Raw genomic sequence first — 24,116 nt, forward strand, 5'->3', positions numbered from 1 at the left:
ATCTATTGCCCACATATAGGCACTGGAAACGTAGGATTTATAAATGGGAGTTTTGTTAGAACTTAAAGGGACAGTAAACACCTTATAATTACAAGACATTTCTGTTACCGTCCTACAGAATAACGTATCAGCCAAGTGTAAAGAAAATAAAATCCTGTTTACTGCAATGGGTTTTCAATAGAAAAACCTCACCCAACACTTGCTTTATTTGGGGGAGCCAAATAAGTTTGAGCCGGCAGACAACAAGGCTAAACACTGTCATTAAGTTGGTATAAATTTAATTGTTTTGCAGTTGTTATCTATTAAAGTCAATTAGAAAAAAAATTGATGCAGAATTAGCTCTGAAAAGTCAGCAGGATGCAGTTCCAAATCAATGTACAATTTTCAGAGCTAAATTACATGAAAAGGGGGCAAAAAAATAATGAGTATATTACAAATTTGTTTTATTATGCATAATTAAACATATTATGTTAAAGCTACACTAATAACATAGTTAAAGGCTAAACTGAAAGTCATGGTATAATGTGATGCCTGGTTGTCAAAGTGACAGCCTTAGGGGAGTGGCTTATGTGATGCAGCAGTTAAGTCACAAAACCAACTGACAACACAAACCACCTCCCTCATAACTGCCACTCACTTTACTAGAGTTGCCAGACTGATCCTGTTTAGCTTCAGTAATCACTGACATGTAAATATTAGTTATCTAATATCTTTATTTCACAGCCAGCACATCACAGTACAGCTAGTTCTTTACAACCACAGCTCTGTATACGTGCTGGTATGAAGAACAGTGACTACCTTCAACACAATGCAAAAGGCATCCGGTGGGAGCTGCAGGTATGAACACCAATTACTACAGGTAGTATTACTATGATCACCCTAACTGAGTAACTGAATAATACTACAGGTAGCCCTCAGTTTACGCCGGGGTTAGGTTCCAGAAGGAATGGTTGTAAATCGAAACAGTTGTAAATTGAAACCCAGTTTATAATGTAAGTCAATGGGAAGTGAGGGAGATAGGTTCCAGGCCCCTCTCAAAATTGTCATAAGTAACATCTAATACATTATTTTTAAAGCTTTGAAATGAAGACTTTAAATGCTAAACAGCATTATAAACCTAATAAAATAATCACACAGCACAGACTTTACTTGCATTTTTCTGCAAACAGTTCTTTCTATGCATTCCAATCTGGACTGATTTATATTTGTTCCTTTGAAATCTGCTTGATAGCTCAGGTCTGGTTAAACTGATTAATTTCAGCTTACTTGGCTTTGCTGCAACACAAGCGGACAGCTCCACCTACTGGCTATTTTAATAAATGCACTGCTTCTCAATGCTTTTCAATAGCAGTCACATGACTGGAAAAAAAGGTTGTTATTCTGAAACGGTGTAAATTGAACCGTTGTAAAACGAGGGCCACCTGTAATCCACATTTATATACATTGTAAAATAATACCGATAAATGACAGAAGTAATATCTTAAACTTTGTAGGTTCCTATGGGCACCAGTACTCTGAGACAAAACATAGCATACATACTTTAATGATCAATATTATCTGCGTGTGGGAGTGCGCAGGGGCGCAATCTGCTCATATGAACATATAGGTATAAGTATAAAAGATGTGGTGGGAGAGGGAAAATGATAATGAAAAAGGGATCTGGGTCTGCGAGGGGGTAGAGAATTGAGGGTGGGAGCAGCTACACTACAGAAAAATATTTATTTATATAAAAAATGGGCCAATTCATTCAAAGGTGGGTACTGGCAGACAGCTGCCAGTACCCAAAATGGCAGCAAATAGTGAGCGGGGGGAGGGTTATAAAGCTGTTTGGGGGGGCTCAGGGAGGTTGGGTGGTAAGGGGGGATCCTACACTGCAGAAAATATATAATACAAAAAACCCCCACAAACTTTTAATTTTTATACTGGCAGATATTCTGCCAGTACTAAAGATGGCAGTGACAATAGTGAGGTGGGGGAGGGAAAAGAGCTGTTTGAGAGTAGTCAGGGAGGGATCAGGGGGTGGGATGTGACAGATGGGAGGCTTATCTCTACACTAAAGCTAAAATTAATAACCCTTCAAGCTCCCTACAAGCTACCTTTTTAACCCCGTCACTGCTGGGCATAATACAAGTGTGGTGCGCAGAGGCATTTGTGCCATAATTGCACAAGTTGTTTGTAAATAATTTCAGTGAGAAACCTAAAGTTTGTGAAAAAGTTAGTAAAAAAAAAGTGAACATTTTTTTTTTATTTGATCCCATTTGGCGGTGAAATGGTGGCATGAAGTATACCAAAATGTGCCTATATCAATACTTTGGGTTATCTACTAAAAAAAATATATATATACATGTAAATGGTTGTTCAGGGATTACTGACAGATATCAGTGTTAAAATTTAACTTATGCAAAGTTTGAAAAGAAAATGGTTTGGAAATAGCGAAAGTGCTAGTTGTACTTAGTGTAAAGATAGCAAGAGAACGAAGAAAACATGATAATAGGAGTAAATTAGAAAGTTGCTTAAAACTGCATGCTCTATCTGAATCAAGAAAGAAAAAAAAATGGGGTTCAGTGTCCCTTTAAGGAGTTAAAAAGATGTTTTCTGTGGCTGATTCAGTGCAAGATCTGTTACACACTTTTCCTAGAGTAGAGGGCGCTATATCTACCTTAGCCAAGAGAACTACTATTCCTCTTGAGGACAGTTCCTCTTTTAGAGACCCTATGGATAAGAAACTGGAAGGTTATTTAAGAAAGATGTTTCTTCATCAGGGTTTGCACTGGCAACCAGTTGCTAGCATTGCAACAGATGCTGGTGCAGCCTCTTATTTGGTGTGACTCATTGTCTGATCTAATTTCAGAGGAGATCCAGGATAGAATGAAGGCTCTAAAGCTGGCTAATACTTTTGTTTGTGATGCCAGTATGCAAGTTGTTAGACTGGGAGCCAAGATTTCTAGTTTTGCGATACGCCCACAGAGTCCTTTGGTTAAAGTCCTGGTCTTCGGATGTGACTTCCAAATCCAAGATTCTGTCTCTTCCACGGTTACTGGTGGAAAGGGAGGTTTTTTACCACAGGATAAGAAGAATAGACCCAAAGGTCGTCAGATCTTTCTTGTCTTTTAAATCTGAGCAAGCCAAGAATTCTTGGAGAGCTAGCCAGCCCTGGAACAAGGGTAAGCAATCCAGAAAGCTTTCCGCTGATGCTAAGTCAGCATGAAGGTGCACCCCTGATCCAGTTCCAGATCAGGTAGGGGGCAGGCTTTTCTTCTTTCATTCGCGACGTTCCAGATCCTTGGGCAGTGGATGTAATCTCCCAGGGATACAGGATAGGAATCAAGTTTTGTTCCCCCAGGAACAAATTCCTATTATCAATATTATCTGTAAAGCAGGTAAAGAGAGAGGCCTTCTTAAACTGCGTAAGGGATTTGCCTCTCTGGGAGTGATTATCCCAGTTCCTCTAGCAGAACAGGGTCAGGGTTTTTATTCAAATCTTTTTGTGGTTCCTAAAAAGGAGGGAACTTTTCGACCCATTCTAGACCTCAAGTCTCTCAACAATTTTCTCAAGGTCCTGTCCTTCAAAATGGAAACTATTCATTCTATTCTCACTCTAGTAGGAGGGTCAGTTTATGACCACCATAGACCTAAACGATGCGTATCTTCATGTGCCTATCCACAGGGAACATTTCAAGTTCCTGGGGTTCGCTTTTTTGTATCATCATTTTCAATTTGTAGCCTGCCTTTCGGCCTCGTCACTGCTCCTCAAATCTTTACGAAGGTTCTAGGGGCTCTTTTGGCTGTGGCCAGATCTCAAGGGATTGCGGTGGCTCCTTACCTGGATGACATCTTGGTCCAGGTGCCATCTTTTCAGTTAACAAGATCACATACAGATTCTCTGTTAGCTATTCTCTGCTCTCGCGGGTGAAAGGTGAATCTAGGGAAAAGTTCCTTGGTGCCAAGTATCTATGAAGATTTTTTTGACGGAAGTCAGAAGAATCAAGCTTCTGGAGACCTGTCGTTCTCTTCAGTCCTCTGTTCGTCCATCAATGGCAGTATGCATGGAAGTAATTGATCTCAAGGAAGCATCCATGAACATTATTCCATTTGCTCGCTTCCATCTGAGACCTCTACAGTTATGTATGCTCAATCAGTGGAACGGAGACCATTCTGATCTCTCTCAGAAGATAGTTTTAGACTCTCTGACAAGGATTTCTCTGTCTTGGTGGATCTCCCAAGACCATTTAGGTTAGGCTGGGGAGCAGTTTGGGGGTCCCTAAGAGCTCAGGAACTATGGACTCAGGAGGAGTTTACCCTCCCTATAAATATCCTAGAACTGAGAGCAATTCGCAATGCTCTAACAGCTTGGCCTTAACTGGGTTTAGTCCGGTTTATCAGATTTCAATCGGATAACGTCACTTCTGTGGCGTATATCAACCACAAAGGAGGAACTCGGAGCTTGTAAGCTATGAAGGAGGTTACTTGCATTCTTCACAATTGTTATCTCTCTGCCAATCATATCCCAGGGGTGGACAACTGGGAAGTGGATTATCTAAGCAGGCAGACGTTTCATCCAGGGGAATGGGCTCTCCATCCGGAAGTTTTCTAGATGTTAACCCTCAAATGGGGAGTTCCGGAGCTGAATCTGATGGCATCTCGTCTAAACGCCAAGCTTCCAAAATATGGAGCAAGATCAAGAGATCCCCAAGCAGCTCTGGTAGACGCCGTTTTAGTGCCATGGGATTTCGGTCTAATTAATCTGTTTCCTCTGGTTGCCCTTCTTCCTTGGGTGGTATCTCGTATCAAACAGGAGCAGGCTCCGCTGATTCTCATAGCTCCAGCGTGGCCTCGCAGAACTTGGTTTGCGGACCTAGTGAAGATGTCATTTCCCCCATGGAAATTACCTCTGAGGAAGGATCTTCTTCTTCAGGGTCCCTTTCTCCATCCGAGGTTAGTCTCTCTGAAGCTAACTGCTTGGAGATTGAAAGCTTAGTCTTGTCCAGACAAGGTTTTTCTGGGAAGGTTATTAAGACTATGATTCAGGCTTGTACACCTGTTACTCGCAAGATTTATTATAACGTATGGCGTAAATACCTTCATTGGTGTGGTTCTAGGGGTTTTTCTTGGAGTCAGGTGAGAATTCCCTGCATTCTGTCCTTTCTTCAGGAGGGCCTGGAGAAGGGTTTATCAGTCAGTACCCTAAAGGGTCAGATTTCGGCTATGTCGATTCTTCTGCAAAAGCGTCTGGCAATTTTGCCAGATGTTCAATCTTTTGTCCAGGATTTGGTTAGAATCAGGCCTGTGTTTAGGAAAATTGCTCCTCCTTGGAGTCTTAATCTGGTTCTTAAAGTTCTGCAGCAGGCTCCATTTGAGCCTATGCATTCTGTTGATATGAAGTTATTATCCTAGAAGGTTTTGTTTCTACTAGACATGTACGTTTCGTTTTGGTCGATTCAGAGATTCGAATGCATCCGAATTACCGAATCGGCACCATAACTAAAATCCCGAAAAATTCAGAAAATGAATAAATCAGTTTCCGACTTTTCAGATCCATTATTCATATTAAGAATTTTCCATTGTTCTAATCTAAACCCCATTTCCCCGACATCCCCGACACTAACTAAATCACTAAATAAAGCTATTAACCCTAAACCGCTGTTCCCCGACACCAACTACATCACTAAATAAACCTATTAACCCCTAAACTGCAGTTCCCCGACACTAACTAAACCTATTAACCCCTAAACCGCCGTTCCCAAACACCACTGACACTAACTAAACTTATTAACCCCTAAACCGCCGTTCCCAAACATCGCCGACACTAACTAAACCTATTAACCCCTAAACCTATTAACCCCTAAACCTGCATATATTTCACACCAGTCTGGGATGTGCATTGCACTGGATGTGCATTGCTATAACAACATATGTTCACATTTTCAAAGTGAACATATTATAAGTGAGGCTTTAGCAATAGAATTATACAAGAACTGCACTCACTACTCAGCACAGTGCTGCTTATTAAGACAACACGCTGCCTATTGACATCTGCTGAAGAATTGCACACTACATAAAGCTAACCCTATTCTCTCTCCTCTGCTTTCAGGTACGTGAATAGAGACCCTGTCAATCTGCATACTATTCACTGCTCTCTGGTGTTTTTTACTCTCCTGTAACTCTCTTCTGGTACGTGAATAGAGACCCTGTCAATCTGCGTACTATTCACAGCTCTCTGGTGTTTTTTACTCTCCTGTAACTCTCTTCTGGTACGTGAATAGAGACCCTGTCAATCTGCATACTATTCACTGCTCTCTGGTGTTTTTTATTCTCCTGTAACTCTCTTCTGGTACGTGAATAGAGACCCTGTCAATCTGCATACTATTCACTGCTCTCTGGTGTTTTCTACTCTCCTGTAACTCTGTTCTGGTACGTGAATAGAGACCCTGTCAATCTGCATACTATTCACTGCTCTCTGGTGTTTTTTACTCTCCTGTAACTCTCTTCTGGTACGTGAATAGAGACCCTGTCAATCTGCATACTATTCACTGCTCTCTGGTGTTTTTTACTCTCCTGTAACTCTCATCTGGTACGTGAATAGAGACCCTGTCAATCTGCATACTATTCACTGCTCTCTTGTGTTTTTTACTCTCCTGTAACTCTCTTCTGGTACGTGAATAGAGACCCTGTCAATCTGCATACTATTCACTGCTCTCTGGTGTTTTTTACTCTCCTGTAACTCTCTTCTGGTACGTGAATAGAGACCCTGTCAATCTGCATACTATTCACTGCTCTCTGGTGTTTTTTACTCTCCTGTAACTCTCTTCTGGTACGTGAATAGAGACCCTGTCAATCTGCATACTATTCACTGCTCTCTGGTGTTTTTTACTCTCCTGTAACTCTCTTCTGGTACGTGAATAGAGAACCTGTCAATCTGCATTATATTCACTACTCTCTGGTGTTTTTTACTCTCCTGTAACTCTCTTCTGGTATGTGAATATTTACATAGAGAAAATGTTTTTATTTAGTCCTACATCTGTTGTAATGTTATCCAATTTCTTATTTCTAATGTTCATTTAATTGCCATGTGATGCTCAATCCTTATCAATACTTGCTATTATTCTGAAATTTATAGCTGTCTTATTCCATAGTTTTAACCTCCCCCAAATTTTATTGTCTGTTTACTTAACATCTCACCCTGACCAGACCAGAATCTAACTTTCCAATTGTCTTTGATTAGCAATCAACTAAATTTAGTGGACTCAGCTGACTGCCCTCCCTGCATATACTTCACCCCAGTCTGGAATGTGCATTGCACTGGATGTGCATTGCTATAACAACATATGTTCACATTTTCAAAGTGAACATTTTATAAGTGAGGCTTTAGCAATAGAATTATACAAGAATTGAACAAGGATTGGGCAAGGGGCAAGAAAAAGGCAGGTACTTTTGTGATATTAATGTTTGATATACCTTACTGTTTTCTTATGCAATTGCTACTGTAATACTGTGCCTTATGTGTTTAACTGGCTCCCTCTTTGTTATAAATGCCTAATATCTTCTTATTCATTTTTGCTGCCTTTTGTCTCTATAACAAACTACATTATTCAATTACTCCTTCTCCCTCTCCACCTGCACTGTTCATTAGCCCATCTCTCTTAAACTCACCTTACTTTTGTACTCAAGAACTCTACCTATTCCTAAACACTCTCTCTCCCCCCTGCACCTTGTCTCAAAAGCAGTCTCATTACTGCAAATCTGTATCTCATCTCATGTCACTCTCCCTGTTGCTTTTACTAACTGCTGGTGACATCTCCCCTAATCCTGGTCCCCAGCAACTGCCTAGCCGTGCACATCCATGTGTACCGTCCCACAGACTCAAAAAAACAAAACTCTGACAACCTTACTCACATTCCTCTTGCATCAAAAACCACTTCCCCTTTCACTTGTGCACTCTGGAACTCTCGCTCTGTTTGCAACAAACTCACTTCTATACATGACCTCTTTATCTCCCACTCCCTCAACCTTCTGGCCCTAACAGAAACCTGGCTCTCTCCCCTTGACACAGCATCCACTGCTGCTCTGTCACATGGGAGTCTCCACTTCAGCCACACTCCTAGGTCTGGTAATAGAGGTGGTGTAGGTATTTTACTTTCCTCTCGTTGCACCTTTCAACAAATACATCCCATCTCTTCCCTCATATTTTCCTCATTTGAAACCCACATGATTCGCATATTCTCTCCTCTTTCTATACGTGTTGCAGTCATATACCGATCCCCTGGCTCCTCAACTCAATTTCTAGATCACTTGGCTGTCTGGCTACCTTATTTCCATTCCTCAGACACCCCTTCCCTCATTCTTGGTGACTTCAACATCCCTCTTGACAATCCCACTACCTCCTCTGCAAAACAACTTCTGCAACTCACTTCCTCTTTCGGTTTGTCACAATGGACTGATTCTCCCACTCACAAAGATGGTCACTCCCTTGACCTGATCTTTAGCTATCGATGCACTCTCTCAAACTTCACAAACTCACCCTTTCCTCTTTCTGACCACCATCTCCTTACTTGCAACATATCATCCCTCCCTACAACTCTCCCTCCTTCTGCTCCTCACACCAAACTTCACAGAAGCATTATGTCATTAGATCAACAACAGCTTTCTAATTCCCTCAAACCTCTCCTCTCATCCTACTCCTCCTTTTCCTGCCCTGACCAATCTATCTGCCACTATAACTCCACCCTTACCTACGTCCTTGACAATCTCGCCCCTCTTACCATAGCTCGGAAATCAAACACTCATCCTCAGCCCTGGCATACTCATCTGACACGATACCTACGCAGATGTTCCCGTACTGCTGAGCGGCACTAGAGAACATATAGGAATTCAGCTGATTTTCAACATTACAAATTTATCTTGAACTCCTACTATTCTGCCCTTAATTTCCATAAGCAACATTACTTCTCTACTCTTATCTCTAATCTTTCTTCAAACCCAAAACGTTTGTTCTCCACTTTCAATACCCTTCTCCGCCCTCCCCCACTTCCTAATACAACTTCTCTGTCAGCTCAAAACTTTGCCAGCCACTTTAATAACAAAATCGACTCCATCAGAAATGAAATCAGCTCTCAACTTAATTCCTTTCTCTCACCCCCTCAAATGCTCTCATTCAACCACAACCCACATAACCTTAAACTTAGCTCATTCTCCCCTGTCACTGAGGAAGATGTCTCTGCACTTATACTGCGCTCTCACCTCACTACCTGTCCCCTTGACCCTATCCCCTCACAGCTACTCCCCTCCCTCTCTGCTACCCTCACCCCTATACTCACACACACTTTAAGCCTCTCCCTCAGCACCGGTATATTTCCCTTATTGCTGAAACATGCACTGGTCACACCCATCCTCAAAAAATCTTCCCTTGATCCTACCTCCCCATCCAACTACCGCCCTATTTCCCTCCTCCCTCTTGCATCAAAGCTTCTCGAAAAACTGGTTTATGCACGCCTATCCCATTTCCTTACATTAAACTCCCTCCTTGACCCACTGCAATCTGGATTTCGTCCCCATCACTCCACAGAGAAATCAATTTTTAAGGTTACCAACGACCTACATACAGCAAAATCAAAAGGCCACTTCTCTCTGCTTATCCTCCTTGATCTGTCCGCAGCCTTTGACACTGTTGACCACCCTCTTTTGATTCAAACCCTCCAATCCTTCGGTATCTGTGACACAGCCCTCTCGTGGCTCTCTTCCTACCTGTCAAACCGTACCTTTACAGTAGCCTTCTCTGGGGCCTCCGCTGCCCCGTCACCACTTTCTGTCGGAGTACCGCAAGGCTCTGTCCTCGGTCCCCTTCTCTTCTCAATCTACACATCATCACTAGGTTCCCTAATAAAGTCCCACGGTTTACAATATCATTTGTATGCCGATGACACCCAAATCTACTTCTCTGCACCAGACCTATCTCCTTCCTTGCTAACCCGTGTCACTAACTGTCTTTCTCACATCTCTAACTGGATGTCCTCTCACTACCTCAAGCTAAATCTCTCCAAAACTGAGCTCCTTATATTCCCCCCTTCCTCAAAACTCTCCACCCCCAATCTCTCTATAACTGTCGACAACTCCATCATTACCCCTACCCCGCACGCCCGATGTCTCGGGGGTCACATTTGACTCAGATCTTTCTTTCACTCCTCACATTCAGTCCTTGGCTAAAGCCTGCCGCTTCCACCTTAAAAACATCTCTAAAATTAGACACTTCTTTACACAAGACACAACTAAGATTTTAATCCACTCTCTCATTCTTTCCCGCCTTGATTACTGCAACTCTGTCCTCTCTGGTCTCCCCACCTGCCGCCTAGCTCCTTTACAATCCATAATGAATGCCTCTGCCAGACTCATCGTCCTTACACGTCGATCTACATCTGCTGTACCTTTCTGCCAATCCCTTCACTGGCTTCCTCTTGCCTCTAGGATCAAACACAAATTTCTCATTCTGACATACAAAGCCCTCAACTGCACTGCTCCCCCCTACATCTCAGACCTTGTCTCCAGATACTCTCCCTCCCGTCCCCTTTGCTCTGCTCATGACCTCCTACTCTCCTCCTCTCTTGTCACCTCATCACACTCCCGTTTACAGGACTTCTCCAGACTGGCTCCCATCTTGTGGAACTCTCTGCCTCGCTCCATAAGACTCTCTTCTAGTTTTAAAAGATTTAAGTGCTCCCTAAAGACTCTACTGTTCAGGGATGCATACAACCTACACTAACCTTTCCTAATACCAGTTCCTCTCCTCCATTGCTATCCCCTGAACCCCCTTAGCATGTAAGCCTAAGAGTCCAGCTATTTGTAGATCACCTTCTTAAGAGCTGACTACAACAGTGCAACTCTTGGCAGGGCCCTCTACCCATTTGATCCCTATAATTGTTTTGTTGTACTCCCCCTTTGTTTATAGCGCTGCGGAATCTGTTGGCGCTCTACAAATAACCGATAATAATAATAATAAACCGCAGTTCCCCGACACTAACTAAACCTATTAACCCCTAAACCGCCATTCCCAAACATCGCTGACACTAACTAAACCTATTAACCCCTAAACCACCATTCCCAAACATCGCCGACACTAACTAAACCTATTAACCCCTAAGCCGCTGTTCCCAAACATCGTCAACACTAACTAAACCTATTAACCCCTAAACCGCAGTACCCCGACACTAACTAAACCTATTAACCCCTAAACCGCCATTCCCAAACATCGCTGACACTAACTAAACCTATTAACCCCTAAACCGCAGTTCCCCAACATCGCCGACACTAACTGAAATACTAAATAAACCTAGTACCCCCAAACCGCCGTTCGAAAACATCGCCAACACTAACTAAACCTATAAACCCCTAAACCGCCAGCCCCCACATCGCAACAACCTAAATTAAACTATTAACCTCTAAACCTAACACCCCCTAACTTTTACGTAATTAAAATAGACCTAAATTAAAGTTACAATTATTAACTAACTACCTATTTATACATAAATACAAATTTACCTGTGAAATAAAAATAAAACCTAAGCTAGCTACAATATAACTATTTACTACCTAGTTAAAATAAATACAAACTTACCTGTGAAATAAAAATAAAATCAGCTGATTTGAATCAGCCAATAGGAATAAGAGCTGCTTAAATCCTATTGGCTGTTCATAGAAACATAGATATTGACGGCAGATAAGAGCCATAGGACCAGCAAGTCTGCCCGATATTACCTAACAGTATAAACTTATTTAGTTTGTAGGATAGCCTTATGCTTGTCCCATGCATTTTTAAAGTCTCCCACAGTGTTTGTTGCTACTACCTCTTGAGGAAGATTATTTCATAAATCAATCACTCTTTCTGTAAAGAAGTGCTTCCTCAAATTACTCCTGAATCTACTACCCTTCAGCTTGAGATCATGACCCCTTGTTCTTGAATTTTCCATTTTATGTAAAATACCCACAGCCTCAGTTTTACTAAGCCCTTTAATGTACTTGAAAGTTGCTATCATATCACCTCTTTCCCTTCTCTCTAAGTTATACATATTTAGGTAATTGAGCCTATCCTGGTAAGTTGTATTTTGTAGACCATGTACCATTTTGGTAGCCCTCCTTTGCACAGATTCAAATCAGCCAATAGGATTTAAGCAGCTCTAATTCCTATTGGCTGATTTTAATTTTTCAGCCAATAGGAATGCAACGGTACCCCAATATAAAGGGGGTACCTTGCATTGAATCCTCAGTGTGCTGCGGACGATCGCATGAAGAGGACCTCCACGTCGGAACAATGGACCTCCACAGGGATGAAGAAGATGCCCAGTCCCGTGATGGATGAACATGGAGCTGCCTGGATGAAAATGCAGTTCGCTGGACTCCAGTAACTGTGAGTACCGATTTTGGGGTTAGTGTTAGGTTGTTTTTTTTTTTAAGATCAGGGCTTTTTTTATTTTAATGGGCCGAAAAAGAGCTGAATGCCCTTTTAAGGGCAGTAAAAGAGCTGAATGCCCATACAAATGCCCTTTTCAGGGCAATGGGTAGATTAGGTTTTTTTTAGTTAGTTTTTTTATTTTGTGGGTTTGGGGGGGTGGGGTTTGTAATGTTAGGGGGTGTTTGTTTTTATTTTTTGCAAAAGAACTGTTAACTTTGTTATTTTTTGTAATGGGATTTTTTTTATTTTTGGGGGCATTTTTTATTTTTAATGGGCCGAAAAATAGCTTAATGCCTTTTTAAGGGCAATGCCCATACAAATGCCTTTTTCGGGGCAATTAGTAGATTAGGTTTATTTTTATTTTGTGGGTTTGGAGGGTGGGGGTTTGTAATGTTAGGGGGTGTTTGTTTTTATTTTTTTGCAAAAGAGCTGTTAACTTTAGGGCGATGCCCTACAAAAGGCCCTTTTAAGGGCCCTTGGTAGTTTATTATAGATTACAGTATTTTTATTTTGGGGCGTTTTTTTTTTTTTTTTAAATGGGGTATTAGGTTAGGTTTTTTATTTTTAGTAATGTTAGGTTTTATTAGTGTAAGCTTAGGTTTTATTCCACAGGTAAGTTTGTATTTATTTTAACTAGGTAGTTAGTAAATAGTTATATTGTAGCTATTTTAGGATTTATTTTTATTTCACAGGTAAGTTTGTATTTATTTTTAAATAGGTAGTTAATAATTGTATTTTTAATTTAGGTCTTATTTAATTATGTTAAAGTTAGGGGGTGTTAGGTTTAGGGGTTAATATAGTTTAGATTAGGTTGTTGCGATGTAGGGCCCGGCGGTTTAGGGGTTAATAGGTTTAGTTAGTGTTGGTGACATTTTGGAACGCAGGTTTAGGGGTTAATAGGTTTATTTAGTATTTCAGTTAGTATCGGCGATGTTGGGAACTGGGGTTTAGGGGTTAATAGGTTTAGTGTCGGCGATGTTTGGGAATGGCGGTTTAGGGGTTAATATATTTAGTGTCGGCGATGTCGGGGAACTGCGGTGTAGGGGCTAATAGTTTTATTTAGTGATTTATTTAGTGTCTGCAATGTCCGGGAACTGTGGTTTAGGGGTTTATAGGTTTAGGTAGTGTTGGCGATGTGGGGGAGCGGCGGTTTAGGGGTTAATAGCTTTAGTTAGTGTCGACTATGAGGGGGAACGGCGGTTAAGGGGTTAATAGCTTTATTTAGTGTCAGCGATGTGGGTGGCGGTGGTTTTAGATCATTTTGTTTCGGCAATCGCCGGCATATAAGTTATGTTTAGTTAAATAGTTTTTTCGGATTCATTCTTTATTTAAATGCATTATTCTATTCTAAACTTCAGAATAGAGTAATGCATATGAATAAAGAATGGATGCGAAAAAACAAACGGATCCGAAAAAAAGATTTAACTGAACATAACTAATTTGCCGAAACTAATTTATTTTTATTTTTTTAACTTAACTAAACTAATTTGACGAAACTTTATTTTTTATTTAACTAATGAAAATTAAACTATTTTTTTAGCGTTGCACATGTCTAGTTTCTACTGGCAATTTCTTCTGCCTGTAGAGTTTCGGAGCTTTCAGCTCTACAGTTTGATTCTCCTTATCTTATTCTTCATGCGGATTAGGATTTTTACCTAAGGTGGTTTAGGAACGCAATATTAACCAAGAAATTGTTGTTCCTTCATTTTGTCCTAATTCTTCCTCTAAGGAGGAGAGGTTGTTGTGAGTACTTTGAAGTTCTATTTACAGGCTACAAAGGATTTTCATCAATCTTCTGCTCTTTTTGTTGTCTTTTCTGATAAACAGAGGGTCAGAAGGCCACTTCTTCTACTCTTTCCTTCTGGATGAGAAGTGTTATTCGATTGGCTTATGGGACAGCAGCCTCCAGAGAAAATTACGGCTCACTCCACTAGGGCTGTCGCTTCCTCTTGGACCTTTAAAAATGATGCTTCTATGGAACAGATTTGCAAGTCGGCCACTTGGTCATCTCTGCATACTTTTTCCAAATTTTCCAAATGTGATGTTTTTGCCTCGGCTGAGGCATTTTTTTGGGAGAGAAGTTCTTCAAGCAGTGGTGCCTTCTGTTTAGATGTGCCGGTCTTGTGTATCCCTCCCTTCCATTCTGTGGACTCTAGCTTTGGTATTGGTTCCCACTAGTAATTGAATGGATTTGTGGACTCTCCATGCCATTGTAAAGAAAACATAATTTATACTTACCTGATAAATTCTTTTCTTTCCTGGCATGGAGAGTCCACGACCAACCCTTATTTTAAGACGGCTTTTTGTCATTTTCTAAACCTCAGGCACCTATATACCCTTTGTGTCTTCTCTTTCCATAATTCCTCGGCTGAATGACTGGGGATTGTGGGTAGTGGGAGGAGTGCTGGGGTGTTCTTTGCCTCCACCTGGTGGCCAGGAGTTGAATTCCCACTAGTAATTGAATGGATTTGTGGACTCTCCATGCCAGGAAAGAAAATAATTTATCAGGTAAGTATAAATTATGTTTTATGCAATATTCATAGTAACATAGTAGATGAGGTTGAAAAAAAGACAGAAGTCCATCGAGTTTAATCTATACAATTCAAATATACTTACAAAAAAGCTCCAGTTGAGCTTAAAATTAATCCCACTAAAAGGTGACCCATTCTGCAGGTCACGGAGGGCCATCTGGTAACGGCTGGCGACTTCAATATGTCTCCACGATAGCCTCTTGCTAGATTGAGGTGAGGTTTACATCAAAACAAGACAAAAAGAGATAATCTAGAGTACAAAATGTTCAATACTATCTTTAAAAACCTTGCAGTTAGGGACGTCTGGAGGTCATACAACCCCGACACCCGAGACTATACCTGTTACTCTAGAGCCTTCAAATCCTTCTCCAGGAATGATCTTATGATAAATGATAAATGAATGTCTGTATAAGATTGGGGTAAAACCCACAATATCACCAATTTGCATTTCGGATCATGCCCCGATATCTTTAGATATCTCAGTTGACAAATTTCTTTCCCCAGTTTCGCGTTTCTTCTTCCCAAAATACTTGAGTAAAAATCTTAAATTAAGAAATAGGGAAAGATGGATGAATATTTTCATTTTAATGAAAGGTCAGTAGCTAAACCCTCAACCTTCTGGGAAGCGGCAAAAGCAGTACTTAGAGGGGAGATCATAGCCAATACTGCAAGACTGAAAAAGGAGACCAGAGCTAGAGAAATTCTGGCTGCAGTAGTTAACACCTACAATCGATACTTATATTCTGCTTCTGAAGAAAATGGGATAAGATACTCAAGGGCAAAAAAAATAGAGGGACACTTTTCTTCTGCAGAATACAACACAAGCAGAGCTAAAATATCAGGAAAAATTGTATAAACATGGCAATAATGCAGGGAAGTTACTATCTAACATCATGAAAAATAGTAAGAAGATTTCCCTGATTGAGTCAATTACTACTACAAAAAAAATTATACTCACTTAGAAGCTCGATAAATTTAGCTAGTGAAGAATTCTGGTAGAACACCACAACTCCAGTCATTACCATTGACTCCAACCTGAGAATTAATGCCCCTATTTCAGAACTCGAGGTTACACAATGTATACAAACCTTAAAACTAGGCAAAGTTCCCGGCCCTGACACGTTACGCAACAAATTTTACAAGATATTAGCGCCATCCATTATTCCACATTTAACAAAGCTGTTTAATTATTTCTATGTAGAGGAAGGCTGGATTCCTTCTCAGACAACTCTATGAGGTCCATTTATCATTGTGCAGATGGACATGATCCTCTATAGCAAACCATGTCCGCCGCACATCTGTCGGCATTTATCATTGCACCAGCAGTCCTTGTGAACTGCTGGTGCAACGCCGCCCCCTGCAGATTTGCAGCCAATCGGTAGCCAGCAGAGTGTGTCAATCAACCTGATCGTATTGGGTCGGGTTGATTTTCGGTGATGTCTGTCTGCCGCCTCAGAGCAGGCGGACAGGTTATGGAGCAGCGGTCTTTAGACTACTGCTTCATAACTTGTGTTTCTGGCGAGCCTGAAGGCTCGCCAGAAACATAGGGCATCAAGCTCTGTTCGGAGCTTGATAAATAGACCCCTAATTCTCAAACAAGGGAAAGACCCTCTTAAAAAAGAATCTTATAGTCCCATAGCTATACTCAACACAGACTACAAGATACTTACATCTATTTTAGCTAAAAGACTTCAAGTAGAATTGATTGAGATTATTCACAAGGACCAGGCTGGCTTTCTCCACAAACGTAACTCGGCCGCAAAAATTAGAGAGCTCTTTTTAACCATTGATTACTTCAACAATCTAGATGAAAGCAAGGGCAAAGATCTTCCAGATGCTGCGATAGTTGCCATAGACGCTGAAAAAGCTTTCAAGTCTGTGCACTATGACCATTTGCTAAACACAATGTTTCTATTTGGGTTTAGAAACAAATTTTCCAACCCTGATCAAGAACTTATATACCCAATCATCCACTTGTCTAATTATGAACGGCACAGAGTCCTCCACTATAGTGCTTGAAAGAGGTACCCGTCAAGGTTGCCCTCTTTCTCCGTTACTTTTTGACACTGCAATTGAACCCTTAGCTATCAAGATCAGGCAACAAATAGAGGGAAGAAAAATGGGGAAGAAGGAAGTAAAAGTTGCACTGTATGCTGATGATCTGCTTCTCTATTTATCTAATACTACAAATACTTAGACCAGCTCGTCTGCCACCAACAACCTTGACACATTCAAAGTTACTTAAATCTCCTTTATTCCCCATTCTGATGCTCGGTTTGAACTTCAGCAAGTCGTGTTCACCACGTCTAGATGCCTAAATGCATTGAGTTGCATTGAGTTGCAGCTATGTGATTGGCTGATTAGCAATTTGTGTTACCAGGCAATTGAACAGGTGTAACTAATAAAGTGGCTGGTGTGTGTGTATATATATATATATATATATATATATTATATATATATATATATATATAGTTATAGTGGCTGGTGTGTGTGTATATATATATATATATATATATATATATATATATATATATATATAGTTCCAAACGGGGTAAGCACAGTCTTACTATTCACAACTGCCAGGGTGCAATTAAGTGGTAGCATAGAGAACCAATCCAAAGTAAAGCCCTCACTGGACTGTAAATAAAATATAACATTTACATCTTACACGTTTAAAACTGACAATTTTTCGGTGCTCCATTTGCACCTTTGTCAAATGACATGCAAGGGTTCAACAGAGTGAATCTAAAACCAATTGGCATATTACAAGGCAACTTGCATTATATACCTGTAAGAACGGCAATGTGAGACCCACGCTGTCCCCCACAGATGAAGTCATCACCGGCCGACACCACGTGATGCGTCATCAGTAGCAGGCGTATGCTGTCAGTTGCTATGGTTACTGATAAACAAAAACATTGAATGTATAGGGATGGCAATCGAGCAAGATCACAGCTTGTAATCCAAGTAATATTCTGCATATTGTTTGTATAGTTATACTGGACTAGGTGATAAGCCTGCCCAGAGGGCAGTCTATGTTTAAAAATACAAACCCCCAAGCTAATTTTACTAAAAATAAAAAATGTAAAATTACAGAAAAAAATAAACAAAGCTATCCAAAATAAAAATTTAAACCTAAACTGAAAATAAAAAATACCCCCAAAATAAAAACACCCCCTAATCTAATACTAAACTACCAATAGCCTTTAAAGGAGCCTTTAGTAGGTCATTACCCTAAGTTAAACAGCTTTCTTACTTAAACAAATTACCAATTACCCCTTAATAGTAAAACCCCCCAACCAACCAACCCCCCAAAATAAAAAAACCTAACACTTCACCTTGAATTCAGTCTTCAGTGTGCGACGGACGATCGCATAAGGAGGAGCCTCCACGCCACTGGGTACCGCCACCGATAAGGACCGCCGCTGAGGATTTGTGCATCAGGGAAGCCAGCTCCGTGCCGCCTTCGCTCCGGATGAAGATAGAAGATGATGGAGCCGCCTGGAAGTAGACCTTCTCCGCCAGATTTCAGGAAAGCTGAGTACCTATTTGGGGTTTAGTTTTAGGATTTTTTTTTTTTTTTTAAGATTAGGGATTTAATGGGCTGTAAAAGATCTGAATGCCCTTTTAAGGGTAATGCCCAAACAAATGCCCCTTTAGGGGCAATGGGTAGTTTAGGTTTTTTTTGTGTTAGGTTTTTTTACTTTGGGGGGTTTGCTGGGTGGTGTTTTTTTACTGTTAGGGGGGACTTAAAAGAGCTGTTTAACTTAGGGCAATGCCCTACAAAAGGCCCTTTTAAGGGCTATTGGTAGTTTAGATTAGGGGGTGTATTTATTTTGGAGGACTCTTATTTTCATAGGGGTTTTTTTTACTTTTTTTTATTTTTGTTTATTTTTTTCTGTTATGTTAGACTTATTTTTTGTAATGTTATATTAATTTTTTTGTAATTTAATGTTACAATTTTTTATTTTAAGTGTAATTTTGTAGTAATTGGGGTTAATTTAGGGGGTGTTAGGTTAGGGGGCTTAGTAATTAGTTATTTACGTTGTGGGGGGTGGCAGTTTAGGAGTTAATAGGTTAATTGCGATGTGGGGGTTTGTCAGTTAGGGGTTAATAGTATAATTAGTTGGCGTTCTAGGGTTTGGCGGTTTAGGGGTTAATATTATAATTTATTTAGTTGGCGTTGAGGAGGTTTGGCAGTGTAAAGGTTAGGTAGTTTCTGTTGTGGGAGTTTAGCGACTTAAGGGTTAGTTTTTTTTGTTAATACTTAGTACGGGAGGTTCGTGTTTTTTTTTTTATTTCTTGCGGGAGGTTACGTGTTTTTTAGTCATTTCATGCGGGCGGTTGCGTGTTTGTTTTTTTAAGGCTTTGTTTGCCTACGCTGCATCCAGGTGGATTCCGAAAATGGCAGGGTGGTGAAACCCTGCCATTTTCGGAATCCAACTGGATGCAGCTTCGCTGGCAGACATTGTGGAAATAAACAGATTCATTCATTGATAGTGATCAATATACATCCCTTCATTGCCTCTTGGAGCATAGGTAGAAGCCCGTGGGTACCCACTAGAGCGCAGGGCCGCCATCAGGGGGTGACAGAGGTGACTACAGTCAGGGGCCCTTTCATCTGTAGGGGCCCACCAGGCCCTGACTGACAAAGTGCTATGATGATTGCTTTAATAGGTTTACAAATGTCTGAGGACAAGTGATGACTGCCTACTACTATTTTACTTTTATTATTGCTATTACAGAACCAGGGGGGGGATCGGACCCGTTTACATCCTAATTGCTGAGCAGCTGCATCTATCTTCTGTAATTATCTGTTTTACAGTTTGCTCTGTGCAAGCTTGTTCCTGCAATTCCACTGACTACCTCTTGGGGCAATATTACTGCTTAGTCAATACTTATACTTACCTCTTTGGTGTATATATTCCCAGTATCGTTTGTGCATTACAGTTTAAGTTGTATTCGCTTTATTCAACCATTGAATAAAGCAGCGGGCATTTACTTTGTAGGTTTTTAACGTCTATAAAATCCTATCTCAAAGTAGCTGCTTACAAAACCCATATTCATATACATATTATTTTAAGTTATATGAAAACATACTCAGCAGCTGTGTTCCACAAACTTAATTCAAAACTAGAGAGTGACACTGTTTTTCACACATTTTATGTAAAATATATATTTTTTAAAATAACAAAACAGGTATCTGGGATGTAATTCCATTGGCTAGTTGAATATGGATGGGCTCACTGTCAAAACCTCCCATTCTGCTGACTGGGCAATCCTATTAATTATAATTCCAAGGCAGAACTAAGAATGGAATCTGGATGGCCTCTAGGTGCAGATCCTGTCAAACAGAACTTGGCTGTGCAGTCAGGACTTATTTGTCTAGGTTCACAGTCCAAATTTGATGTCACTATGGCAACTTGGATTTCTTAAGCCCAGGCAATGATTCCCAACACCCACTGGACTGAGACACCCAGGAACAAAGTAGGTTAAGATGTGGTTTTGGCACATAATTAAACTTAAAATTACAACAGTATAAAGTAAAAAAAAAAAAGTAAACTGGAACCAGTGTAGCAGGAGATATTCTACAGGCAATTGTCAGAAACAGGCTGAAGTCGAAAACAAAAGAGCAATTACAGAACTGTGTATAACAACCCGAGTAGCATACAGAATAGTCAGGAGATAGGCTGAAGTCCAGAACCCAATAATCCAACAGCACCCAGGTGTCAAAGCAAGGGGAGTAGGCAGGAGAGTAATCCAGTTAACAATAGCCAAAGGCGAGTAACATTGCACAGTCAACAATTTAAGGAACAGGCAGTGGCTAATGCAGAAACGTAATTCAATGAGCAAACCAAGGTCATAACATGGAGGACAGATCAGGAACATAAACACAAGGGTCTTCTTACGAAAACCAAGCACAGAATGAAGTCTTAAGGACCCTTTTAACACTGTGTGGAATTTGGCAACAATTCTGCCTCAAGATCATTTCCAACTCTGATAGTATAAATAGCACTAATCTCAGCACAGGTCAGCAAGTCCAGACTATCATTAACTGTAACATGGCACCCCTCTATGATAACTTTAGAGCACTCCTCCTCAGTCACCATGCTAACCTTAGCAATAAACCCCTTCTTAGCAGCCAACATCAGGAAGGAAACAGCACACCCCAGACCTCAAGCTGTGCTAGAAATCTTCTTCTTAACCAGCTCTAACCGTACAAAGGTGAGTCTCTCAAGGTCTGACATGCAGTTAATATTGACACTGAGCTTTACTTTAAAGTGCTTATAAGTAGTATGATTATGAAAATATGTGGCACCCAGCATGTCATGCAAATGGCCAAGTTAACATGCACGGTAAAGCCAGGTATGGAACACAGATGAGGTGGAAAAGAGCTATATTCCTGTTAGACTGGTCACCCACCCATAGTCTACCTTAGATAATCCTGTTGCTGCACCTAAGCCACCACAATGGACTGAAGGAGATCAAAAGAGTGTGTCTATCAAAAATCTTGTGTTGCCAAATTTAACAGGACCAGGGTTAGGCAGGATATAGTGTGTGAGAGGAATTAGGGAAGAATTAATTCAAGACAGTAGAAGGGAGAGTTTAACAAAGAGGGGTCAGAAATAGGATGAAATTTTATGCTACTGAGGAAAGAGTGGCTTGGAAAAAGATTGGAACAGAGAACAAATACTAGAGGCATCAATATTAGGATACTGTGGATCCAAAGAGTGCAGGGTGCAGAGCATCAGAAAAGAGATAGCAAAATGCAGAAGAGCAAGTAACAGAAAGAGGTAGTGTGCAGAGGGCAAGGTTCTCAGGAGTCAGGCAAAGCGATAAAGATCTATGTTTCTCGTATGGTGCATAGTGGATGATATACACAGTAGAAAAAAATATAATACTGAAAGTTTTTACCTCAATATGTTTTGCCTTGAACACAATCCCATGAGCTCCTTCGCCAATCCTCCCCAGGAGACTGTATTGTTCCATCTTGAGATCTATCAAAAACATCAGAAAATTTCCACTCAAGTCCAGTCAAACCTCTATATATACTTAAGACCAATGTGAATAGGATAGTGTCAGAGTAAATACTTATGAACAATATGAAAAACTAGGACGCAACAATTCTGAGATAAAAATGTGAGAAAACAAGATATTCCTGGCAATCTCTTATTAATTTTCTGACTGATAGCACAAGAACATAATATTAATACAAATGAATTAATTAAACCCTTGAACCAAATGGATGGATGTATTAAGTCACACAGTACTTTGCCCAGTGCTCTGTATTTATGTAGTACCTTCGTCCAACACTGTGGAGCATGTTGTGATCTCCACTGTCAGCTTTGACAGTGGGGACTGCAGCTAGGTGCATTTGCCTTTATATGGTAAGGGAGCATTAATTGTGCTCCGTCACCATATGAAGGTTAATCTGATACAGACAGTGACACAGACAGTGTCACTGTTCATATCAGTGCGGTGGTCCTGGTGGGGAGATGTTGGAGGGACAAAAGGAGGCGGGTGGGCAGCCAATCACAAGAAGGAGATGTGGTTCCCTACACTAAAGAAAAATATGATCATGGGAGGCTAGAGGGATGGATGGGTACCTAAAGCTCATAAATAAATAAATAATAATAATAAATGAAAACACAAACCCCCACCCCAGACTCTATACTGGCAGACTGCCAGTAACAAAGATGCAGTGGGAGGAGGAAAGGGAAGAGAGCTATTTGGGAGGGTTCAGGGCGGTAGAAAGGTGAGGAGGGATCCTTACACTACAGAAAATAAATAATTTTTAAAAAGCCCTAAACTACATACTAGCTGCCAGTACCTTAGGTGGTGAAAGAAAATAATGTAAAAAAAATACATACGTTCCGTCTTAGCTGAATCAGAGGATGCCAATGAACACATTTTTTTCTACATTTAGAAAGCTTCAGGTTTTTGCGGAATGTGTCTTTTTTTTTTTTTTTTTGTGGTAACTTTATAATAATTTCTTAAAGGGACAGTCAACACCAGCATTTTGTTGTTTTAAAAGATAGATAATCCTTTAATTATCAATTCCCCAGTTTTGCATAACCAATACAGTTATAATTATACACATTTTACCTCTGTAATTATCTTGTTTCTAAACCTCAGCAGACTGCCCACTTATTTCAGTTCTTTTGACAGACTTGCATTTTATCAGAGCTGACTCCATGGTAAATTCACATGCATGAGCTCAATGTTATCTATATGAAACACATGAACTAATGCTCTCTAGTGGCAAAAAACTATCAAAATGCATTTAGATTAGAGGTGGCCTTCAATGTCTAAGAAATTAGCATATGAACCTCCTAGGTTAAGCTTTCAACTAAGAATACCAAGAGAACAAAGCAAAATTGGTGATAAAAGTAAATTGGAAAGTTGTTTAAAATTACATGCCCTATTTGAATAATGAATGTTTTTTTTGGACTTGACTGTCCCTTTAAAGGGATACTAACCCCAATTTTTTTCTTTCATGATTCCGACCGAGCATGCAATTTTAATCAACTTTCTTATTTACTCCTTTTTTAAATTTTTCTTTGTTCTCTTGCTATTTTTATTTTTTTTAAAAAGCAGGGATGTAAAGCTTAGGAGCTGGCCCATTTTAGGATCTGCACCCTACATTTAGCCACCAATAAGCAAGCGTAACTCAAGTTCTGAACCAAAAATGTGCCGGCTCCTAAGCTTTACATTCTTGCTTTTTAAATAAAGATAGCAAGAGAAAGAAGAAAAATGAATAATATGCGTAAATTAGAAAGTTGCTTAAAATTGCATGCTCTATCTGAATCATGATTTTAAAAAATTGGGTTTAGTACCCCTTTAATTCTTTGTTTTTTATTTTGTTTAAACAGGGTGATAACAAAAATGCTAAAAAAAAAAAAATATTCACTACTTTGGGCAATTATCTCTCTGAAATTCATGGTAGCGAAGGGATGAATGTCCTACCTAGTTGAAAAGGTAGAAGCTTCCTGGAGACAAAATCTTAGCTGCCTTTTTCCTGATATGGCATCACAGGAAGGACCAGAAAAAAACAAAGAACATACATTAGGTATTCAGACGCGGCCAGGAAAATGTGGGTAAGCAAATATTTTCTTTTCACATTTTGTGGTGACAGCACATGGACA

The 24,116-nt window shown here is 40.2% G+C and overlaps 1 protein-coding gene and 1 long non-coding RNA gene across 4 annotated transcripts in view; one reads left to right on the forward strand and one right to left on the reverse strand.

The window, feature by feature from the left end:
• Nucleotides 1-24,116, reverse strand: part of CDK20 (cyclin dependent kinase 20) — a 164,462-nt gene that overhangs the window by 124,535 nt on the left and 15,811 nt on the right. Inside the window, exon 2 of the mRNA XM_053695852.1 lies at nucleotides 21,886-21,968. Coding sequence (XP_053551827.1) covers nucleotides 21,886-21,960 — 75 coding nt within the window. The 5' untranslated portion in view covers nucleotides 21,961-21,968. The remainder of the gene's footprint in view (nucleotides 1-21,885; nucleotides 21,969-24,116) is intronic.
• LOC128642954 (uncharacterized) overlaps nucleotides 21,100-24,116 on the forward strand; it is a 143,648-nt gene continuing 140,631 nt past the window's right edge. For all 3 annotated transcript variants that reach the window (XR_008399737.1, XR_008399738.1, XR_008399736.1), the window contains exons 1-2: nucleotides 21,100-21,195; nucleotides 23,844-24,068. This is a non-coding gene — a long non-coding RNA (uncharacterized LOC128642954). The remainder of the gene's footprint in view (nucleotides 21,196-23,843; nucleotides 24,069-24,116) is intronic.

This window comes from Bombina bombina, chromosome 12, assembly GCF_027579735.1.
Source record: "Bombina bombina isolate aBomBom1 chromosome 12, aBomBom1.pri, whole genome shotgun sequence".
In the NCBI taxonomy this organism is placed as follows: Eukaryota; Metazoa; Chordata; class Amphibia; order Anura; family Bombinatoridae; genus Bombina; species Bombina bombina.